At 48.8% G+C, this 9615-nt stretch overlaps 1 protein-coding gene across 1 annotated transcript; it reads right to left on the reverse strand.

Moving 5' to 3' along the window:
• Window positions 1-414: 414 nt before the first annotated feature.
• SDHAF2 (succinate dehydrogenase complex assembly factor 2) lies at window positions 415-9613 on the reverse strand. Its single transcript, XM_027858841.1, has 4 exons — window positions 9531-9613; window positions 4721-4944; window positions 4519-4628; window positions 415-732 (listed from the first exon to the last, which is right to left on the reverse strand). Exons 1-4 carry the CDS (start codon window positions 9567-9569, stop codon window positions 602-604), a joined length of 504 nt encoding a protein of 167 aa, XP_027714642.1. The 5' UTR covers window positions 9570-9613; the 3' UTR covers window positions 415-601.
• Window positions 9614-9615: the final 2 nt, after the last annotated feature.

Raw genomic sequence — 9615 nt, forward strand, 5'->3', positions numbered from 1 at the left:
GGGACAGTCACTCATCTGAAAACCAGCTGACCTAAGTGCAGACCAGACCATCTTCAAAGGGTGTCCATCAAGCAAAGGATTTTTCTGCCCACAAAGATTCATACAACCATCTACTAAAGCACAGAAGGGTAGTGACCTGTAGTCATGAAGAGAGTAACCATACTGATAAAATCAGAGATTTTTGGAAGCAGAATTATTCTAACAGCTTGGAAGTAGGAAGCGAGATTTTTACTGAAACTAAGCCTCGGGCTGAGTGAGGATTCCCCTGGGCTCTAGGCTCCCCCATGGGCTGACCCGACGAGCCGGCTTCATCCTGTCCTATTACAATGAGCTCTTGGGGTGTATTCGGGAGTCTAGAGAGGAGGGCTGGGCCACGCGGATAAAAAGACAAACCACCACCAAGGCCATACAAGCTGAGATATAAGGAGTCATTTTATGAGAAGTGATGAGTGAAGGCCATACTCTGGGACATGGGGCCTGCTACAGCCCGGCTCGGTGGTGGGAAGCAGCAGGTGAAGATTTCCCTGGGCACTGCAGCTGTGACCAGGGTCTAACATTTGTCCTTGCAGGGTGCTGCCCTTGGGCCAGGCCAGAATAAAGCTCAGCTTGGCTTCTCAAAGAGGTACTCGAGATCTGGGGCCCGCAACCTCCGCTCCTTATTCTTATTCTTGGCAAAGTCTCTCAGCATCGCCATGACATCGTTTTCAAAGATCTCAGGGGCTGGCTTTGCTTCTGCAGAACAAGAGAAGATGAAGAGATAAGACACAGAGCTCAGGCCTCAGTTCTCAGCCCCAGCGCTCAGGGTGAGCTGCCTCTGCAATGAGCAGGCCCAGACCCAGCCTAGCCCAGCTGAGCCTGGGACTCAACTCAACCTCTCTTTGTCCCAGGGACGCGTTTCCTGCTTGTTTCCAGGGTATGTAAAATTCCCCAGACTGTGCCTTTTCTTCAGGCAGGGACTTTTATCCCGAGGCAGCTGTGGGCGGAGTTAAGTGAGACGCACCAAAGTGGAGAGTTCAAATCAGCTTCTTACTAGCTGTGTGACCCTAGGCAAGCCACTTTACCTGTCTGCCTCAGGTTCCTTAACTATAAAAAAGGGATACTAGTAGCACCTGCCTCACAGGTCTGTTGTGAGGATCCAATGAGATCGTGTTTGTAAAGTGATTAGCACAGTGCCTGGAACACAGTAGATGCCACTTGCTATTATTATTAGTTGCTGAGGTTTTTAGTGTTATCAGGATTGATCCTGCATCACTTTCTCACTGATCCTATTTACAAGTAACTGCTTTTGTGCAGTAACTGCCTAAGTCACGATTTTTTGTCTCTGCACTTAGCTGGCCTGTAATGGGCTCCGTCAAAAACTCCAGCTCCCCTGCTCAGGAATGTTGGTAACCCTGGGGAATGTGTGAGAAAGCAAGGGAGTCTGGGCCTGATAGCTTTACCCCACCAAGCCACCCTCCAAGGATGTCTGATTTGCCGTCCACAAGTCTGGGCCGCTATCTCACACCTGCACTCAGACAAAGAGCCCTTCTGAGTCCCCTGAGAGACGAAGGGGGGGCACTGCTAACCCCCATTACCAAACTTCCAACCAATCGGTGCCTCGGCTCTGTAACCAATCAGGTTGCTCTCAATGCCATGATGTCCTCTACCCTGCTCGGGTAAGGGAAACTGTCCTTTTACTCAGGGTCTCTGGCATTAATGGGGGAAAGCCACTGACCCATTTATTGACAGGTAGCATGTCCCAGCTAATAAATATTATCTTGCTCAGAGATCTGCCTCAATTTGCCCTGTTGCTGAAATCTCAATTGTAACAGGACTGAAGTCTGATTTGATTAGAAAAACAAATCACATGGGTAATTTGGGAAACCAGTGCCAAGTGCTTTCTTATTGTAAGAAGCCCTTTCTGAGAACAGCAATCTTTTTTTGATTCGGCAATGGGGTTAAGTGACTTGCCCAGGGTCACACAGCTAAAAAGTGTTCAGTGTCTGAGGCCAGATTTGAACTCAGGTCCTCCTGACTCCAGAGCCAGTGTTCTATCCACTGCAAGAGAACAGCAATTTTGTTGCTTTGACTCTCCCTGTTGGATACAAATTCCTTCAAGGTGGGGACTTTCTTGCTTTTTAAATGTGACCCCATGTGGAAAAACTGGGACACTAATGCACTATTGGTAGAGCTGAGAACTGATCGAACCATTCTGGAGAGCAATTTGGAACTACGCCCGAAGGGCTATAAAACTGCACATACCCTTTGACCCAGCAATACTAGGTCTGTATCCCAGAGAGATTAAAAAAAAAAGAGAGAAAAGGACCCACATGCACAAAAATATTTATAGCAGCTCTTTCTGTGGTGGCAGAGAACTGGAAATTGAGAGAATGTCCATCAATTGGGGAATGGCTGAACAAGCTGTGGTATATGAATGTGATGGAATACTACTGTGTTATAAGAAATGATGAACAGGCTGACTTCAGAAAAACTGGAAAGACTTGTATGGACTGATGCAGAGTCCAGTGAGCAAACCAGGAGAACGCTGTGCACAGTAACAGCCACATTGTGTGATGAACAACTGTGAATGACTTAACTACTCCCAGCAATACAATGATCCAAGACAATTCCAAAGGACTCATGATAAAAAATGCTTTCAGTCTCCAAAGAAAGAACTGATGAAATCTGAATGCAGGGCGAAGCATACTATTTTTCATTTTCTGTACTGTGTATGTGTGTGTGTGTGTGTGTGTGTGTGATTTTTCCTTTGGGTCTATGTCTTCTTTCACAACATGACTAATATAGTAATACGTTTTGCATGACTGAATATGTATAACCTATAACAAATTGCTTACTCTCTTGGAGGTGGGAGGTGAGGGAAGGAGAGAGAAAATTTGGAAGTCAAAATTTTTAAAAAAGAATGTTAAAAATTGTCTTTACATGTAACTGGGGAAAAATAAATTATTTTTTAAAAACTGTATCCCCAGGACTCAAAACAGGGTCTGCCCGATAGTAACATTTAACAAATGCTTTTTCATTCTTTCTTTGTCAACAGAACAATGGTGACATTCTTGCCACCACGTTCTTAGGCAGCACTGACCGCACAGTGTCTAACGCTGGTGTGGTTTGGTGGAACGAACCCTGGGCTTGCAAGTGAGGAGAACTGGACTCCCATTTCAGCTGACACACTTATGAGGGGGATACCCATGGGCAAGCCCACTATTTCAGAACCTCAATTTCCTCATCTGTAAAATGGGGATAACATCCACTCTCGCAGCAAAGTGTATTATAAGCCTCAGGGTCCTCTAGAAATGAAACCCAAAGCTTGGCTAAGGAGACAGATGGGGGAGCTCTCCTTCATTCTACCCTCTTCCTCTGACAGCACACCCTGGGTTGCTGTCATCCATGCCTTTCCAGAAATGCTCCAGAGGATGAAGGCAACGTGCTGTAGGCCTCTGAGCTGGACATATCACAGTCTGATCCCCTCATTTTACATCTAAGGACACTGAGGACCAAGGCGGCTAAGTGATGTTAGTCACACAATCAGGATTAAGCAGGAGAACCTGAATTTGAACCCTGTTTGTCTGACTCCAAATCCAGCTCTTCCCAAGCTCTCTGGCTCCTGCGCTCTTTCTTGGATACCAGCAGCACCCAAAACAACAGGAGCTACTACAGGAGGCTTCCCAGGTCCTCTAAGTAACAAAGTGTATTTTTTTAAGCTTCGCTGACAGATTAAACAGAACTTGTCTGAACGATGGCACAAGGCTCAAACATAAAACAAGATTCATTTTTAAAATTTTCTTTTGTGCCTGAAAAACAAATCTTATTCCTTGGTGGACTGTTCCACGGGCTAGCTAAAGAACACCAGGCCCACCTCACAGGGAAGTGGTAATCACAACGGCCGGAGAATCAGATGACCCGAGTTTGCAGCCTGGCTTGGCTACTGCTCATGTGACCTTCATCGAGTCACTGAAATCCCAAGGGGGGTTGGCCCCTCCAGTTCTAACCTGTATGATGACACCATCTATGTCCTTGGTGTACACGTATGTAACGTGGCGGGGACAGATCAAAGTCCAGGGTTACTGTGTCTGTTCTAGGAGCTGAGATCTAAGAGGCAGCTTGTTACCCTGAACAGGACCAGAAAATATGGGTTCAAATCCCGGCTCTGCTTGTTAAAAGTCAACTTGATTAGAAAAGTCACTTCGTCTTTAAGACTCTGGTTACCCTGATGTAAAACAAGGAAGCTGGACCAGATAACCTCTGAAATTCACTAACTGTGACGGCATGTAGGCCTGGTCTCTGGTCAAGAACCAAAGAGAACACAGCCTTCAAGATCAGCTAGCTCCCATGGACCCCCATTTTGCTGCGCTCCAGGGTTTCACCAAGGGAATGTAGCCATCAAGGCAGAAGGACCCTTGGGCCACTTAGTACAATCCTGTCATTTGTCAGAGGAGGCCCAGTTCAGTGATACGTCTTGTGTCAAAGCCAAACTGGAACCCAGGTCCCTGACTCCAGGCGGTGGCGGCCAGCTGGCAGTACCTGTTGCCCAGTAGTAGATATCCCAGTCGTTACTGGGCTCATTGATCAGTCGGTCATAGAGGTTCAGCTGCCTCTCCGTCATTTGGTGTAGATTCTCCTTGGCAAAGAGGCTAGAAGAGGAGAGGAGAGAAAGGGACTCAAGGGGCTGCCTGTGGCTGAGGGGCCGGGTGGGTGCAGCTGCCCAGGGCTCCCACTTCCCCACCTGAGCAGGATGCAGTTCTCCAGCATGCCTCGCTTCCTGCTCTCATAGAGCAGGCGAGCCCTCTTGGTTTCAATCGGCTCATCTGTTCGCTCCTCCCAGGGGGGTAAGGGGATTTCAAGCATATCCTTTTGAGAGTCTGACGGGCTCTCCCCTCGGAAGAATCGTCTGGACGATGGACCGCCCACAAAGGGAGACAGGAGAGTGTGCCTGGACGAGGCAAGAAGCTGAAAGAAAAAAACAAAACAAAAACAAAAGCCAGACTGAATCAAGCAGCACGCCATTCAACTCAATAAACATTTATTAAATCCCTACTACGTGCCAGGGACTGTACGCTGAAAAGAATGTGCAGATTCATAAAATGCTGAACTTAGATGGGACACAGCTGACCATGGGCAGGATGGACGAGAAGGGGAGTGACTGGAGGCTGAGAGACCAGCCAGCTGCTACGCCAGGTAAGAGATGCGCTAATTAAATTCAACAAACATACAGCTGCTAGGGTCAAGGAACGGTGCTAAGCGCTGAGGATACAAAGGCACAACCAGAACGGTCCCCGACCAGGGTCGACATCCACTCTACGAAAGGGATCATGAGGAAGGGAACAGTAACGGAGGGGGAGGTAGAAGCGGGGTCCGAGTTGAACACCGAAGGAAGAAGACGACTCTCTGAAAGGCACGGATGAAGAGGGAAAGCACTCCAGGCACGGGACGGTTTGTATATGAACGAAGGCATGGCCTGTGAGATAGCACAGCCAATGGAGGGAACAGCCGGTAGTCCAGTTTGGTTGGAATAAAGAGTGTATTAGGGGACAACGCTGAAGCTAGAAAGGTCTTTTTCTGGTGCTTCGTATACAGAAATATTAATGTTTGTCAAGTGACCGTAATAAAGAGCATTACGGGATTTGAAAAATAAATCTGGAAAGAATGGTTAGCGCCAGACTATGGACAGTTTTCACTGCCAGGAAGAGGAATTTGTATTTTCTCCTGGAGGCAGGAGGGGTTCAGGTGCTAATGTTTGAGAGCTGGGGAGTAACATGGCCATGACTCATGAAGGATGGATCTATACGGAGAATGAACGGAGAGAAGACCGGAGATGGGAAAATCACCCGAGATGGGATAAAATTGTCCAGTGGGCAGCGATAAGGGCCTGAAAGAGGAAAACATCCACGGGAAGGGAGAAGAGAGAATAGATGTGAAATACTGCGCAGAGAAAACTGACAGGACTAGGGAAATGACCAGATGAAGAGGCTGAAGAAGACTCAAGGTTATGAACCCAAGTAACCTCAACGTGGAAGACTGTGGTGTTCTCAACAGAAATTCAGTTTGGGGGCAGATGAGAAGTAGTGTGGTTTAGTGGAAGAGAACCTGGGTTTGACAGTCCCATCGGATATTTACTATCTCTGGCCCTGAGTTTCCCACGTATCAAAGGAGGTTGGACTAGTAGATAATCTCCAAGGGTTCCTTCTAGTCTAAATTCTGATGACCCACCATTCCTATGAGCTGCAACTCCCTCTTATCTCCTCTCTCTCCCTGGTAGAATTTGGAGTTGGAGGAGTAGACTTAGGGGCTAGCTCTGTCCTTATCTCGCCCAGGCAAGTTATTTAACTTCTCAGGACTAAAGCTGATCAATGGCCCAAGGACAGGAACGAGACAGCCCAAGTTATCTAGCTATGTACAATATCTATATCTAATCCAAGCTGTATGGAAAACTGCTCTAAATCACTAACGATTAGATACGCACATTAAAGCAACTGAGGTTATACCTCAGACTCATCAAATTGACAAAGCTGACAAAAGGGGGAATGACAAATGCTGAAGGGGCTGAGAAAATAGGCCCGCACATGCGCTGTTGGGGAAGCTGGAACCAAAGCCTTTGACTCCACAATACCACTCCTAGGCCAGTGCTCCAATGATGAAAGAGAAATGGACATACATAGACAAAAATGTCTGCTGGACGCTTTCTGTAGTGGCAAAGAGCTAGGGGGTACCCATCAATTGAGGAATTGGAGAACAAATTGTGGTGTATGAATGGAATGAATACGACTGTGCCACACCTGTATGCCTATTATGAGGCAGGTTGCCACTGGACACAACCAAACAACAATAAGCCAGGCACTGTGCTAAGGGCTTTACAGACATCTGATTTGATCCTCACAACAACCTGGGAAACATAACTTGGGAGGTAGGTGCTATTATTATCCCCATTTTACAGATGAAGAAACTGAGGCAAGCAGAGGTTAAGTGACTTGTCCAGAGTCATATTGCTAATAAGCCTTTGAGGCTGAATTTTGAACTCAGGTCTCCCTGACTCCAGGGCTAGTGTTGTATCCACCCACCAGGAGAACAACTTGTACGATAAACACAACAACCTGAAGACTGAGGGAAAAGAATGCCACTTCCTGATAGAGAGAGGATGGACTAAATATGCAGAGAGAGACATTTCTGGACTTGGCCAAAGTGGGAATTTGACCATGCAGAGGGTAAAAAAATAAATGCTTAAATGAAAAACAAACCTAAAAACCTTCTCCGGGCCTCGGTTTCCTCACCTGTATTATGAAAGGGCTGGGCTAAAATATTCTCTAAATTCCCTTCCAGCTAAAACTCCTATGAATGACCACGATTTGGAAACTGAGTACCAAAGGTGAAGTGATGTGCCAGGGAGGAAATTAGAACCACAGCTTCCAGAATAATTAGGTCTCATATGAAACAGGTCCTGGCCTTGGTATGTAGGACCATGACAGAAAGGGACCTAGCTCCCCGCCCAGTCTTGGACTGTACAACCTCAGTCCTTCACATCACAATCCAAATGCTCAAGCCTTGGGAGGGTGACTTCCTCTCCCAGTCTTTGCAGGGGATAGGTCTCCTTTCTCTTGGGGCATTCTCGTCCAGTGAGTTCAAAGGGACCGCCACAACGTTAAAGAACTTGGAGAGCAATGTATAGTATTACAGCTGAGGGCTCTCACAAGTAGCCTCATGTTATTTACTCCATGATCTTGGCTGAGGAATAAAGCAAGAAATAGGAGCTATCCAAGTACTTCTCCTTTAGCCTGCAGACCCTGTCTCTAGGTTGGGGTGAAGAACCTTCAGCTTCGAGGTCACATGTGGCCTGCTCTAGGTCCTGATCCCTAGGGCAGATCTTCCTAAAGAGTCTTCCCTCCAATTCTAGATTAAATCTTTTTACAAAAAACAAAAACAAAAACATGAGGAACCAAACACAATTCTTGTCTGAGCTTTGAGCCGCTCCTTGGTTTCTGGCTGAAAAGTACCAACATCCTCATGACTCCAGGACCTTCCTTACCAAAGCAGTGTTTATGTTCGACCTCTCTAAGCCAGCCACTTCCCTCCTCCTCCTCCTCCAGTCCCCAGATAGCTGTTTCTGAAAAAGGCATTCCAGACTCCTCTTTCCCTTTCCACCCAACCACCCGGCATCCCCTTCCTGCACCCCTTTGACTTCTCATTAAAACTATTCAGACTTCATACAATCAAAGAATGCCGAGTTTAAGTCCCTAATTCTACAGAGGAAGAAAGTTGGCTGCCCAGAAGTTCCATTAGAATAGGCTCCACCATTTGCATGTTAAAGGCCAACTCCACAGCTTTCATTCAATCCAACAACTATTTGCATCTCAAAAGAGCCATCCAGGCTAGGGGTAAAGCTCCAATTCACCACCATTTTGGGGGGCAGGGAATATTTAAGGGAATCTACCAGAGATGGTTAAAAAAGAGGTGCTAAAGTGCCTAGGTAGGAGTGTGGTCAGTAAGATCCAGACACCGTGGGACTTGATCTTAAAGGAATTTTGCTGTTTATCATACACTATCTTGTGCTTTCATCTTTGTTGTAGTTTAGTCCTGTCTGACTCTCCGTGACCCCATCTGAGGTTTTCCTTGGCAGAGGTACTGGAGCAGTTTGCCATTTCCTTCTACAGCTCATCTGACAGATGAGGAAACGGAGGCACACAGAGTTAAGTGACATGCCCCAGGGTCATACAGAGTCTGAGGCAGGATTTGAACCCAGGCAGGTGAATCTTCTGGATTCCAAGCCCAGACCCACCGAGCAAGACCTTATTTAAGCCCCTGGACAGCGTACCGAATGCCACTTCGGCCTTATCTTCCACAGCACCAAGCCAGCACAGTGGCTAAATCCTTGCCAAATTCATTCATTTATTAATCTGATACACATTTTATTAAGCAGCTGAGAGCCATAAAACAGGACAACGGCAGGCCCCTCATTTCTAACGGAGCTTCCCTTCTGGGGAAACCCTGCCTTCTTCCGCGCATTCCTCAGGCGCAAACTGCGTGCTGGGCACTGGGCTCCCTCCAGGCCGCCGTACAAACCGGGCCGGGCCCGACACGCGGCAGGAGTGGCGGTGACCCGGAAGTGACCCGGGACGGAAGGGGGGGGGCCTCGGCTTCCAGCCAAGCCCGGACGGCCCCTTTACAAAGGCGAGGACCACGGGGCCTCCACTGAGGACGAGCGCGCCCGGCGCTTCGTGCAGAGGCCACGGGAGGGACGGAGGGCCCAGGCCGCCGGGCGCTGCCTCCGGCGCTTCCCAACGTTCACACGCGTCATCTCCCCAGATCCTCGCAGCCTCCCCGGGAGGGAGGAGCCGTCGGCATCCCCGCCGGGCCGACGAGGGAGCCGACGCAGCGCCGAGGGCTTGGGGCAGGATCGGACCTTCCGGAGCCGAAACCGGGCCCGGGGCCGCCTTACAAATGGGGAAGCCGAGGCCCGGCCCTCATTCCGGGCAGGGCCGGCCCGGCCTTCCCTCCGGGGCTCCGCGGCCTCCCCCCACCCGGCCTCGGCCCGCTCTCCTCACCCGAAGCGCGGACGCAGCCGCAGCCGCCACCGCCGCCATTTCCGCTCAGGCCCGGCCGGAAGCGCGTCCGCCCGCCACATCCGGG

Source organism: Vombatus ursinus, unplaced genomic scaffold, assembly GCF_900497805.2.
Source record: "Vombatus ursinus unplaced genomic scaffold, bare-nosed wombat genome assembly UNPS02013931.1, whole genome shotgun sequence".
NCBI lineage: Eukaryota > Metazoa > Chordata > Mammalia > Diprotodontia > Vombatidae > Vombatus > Vombatus ursinus.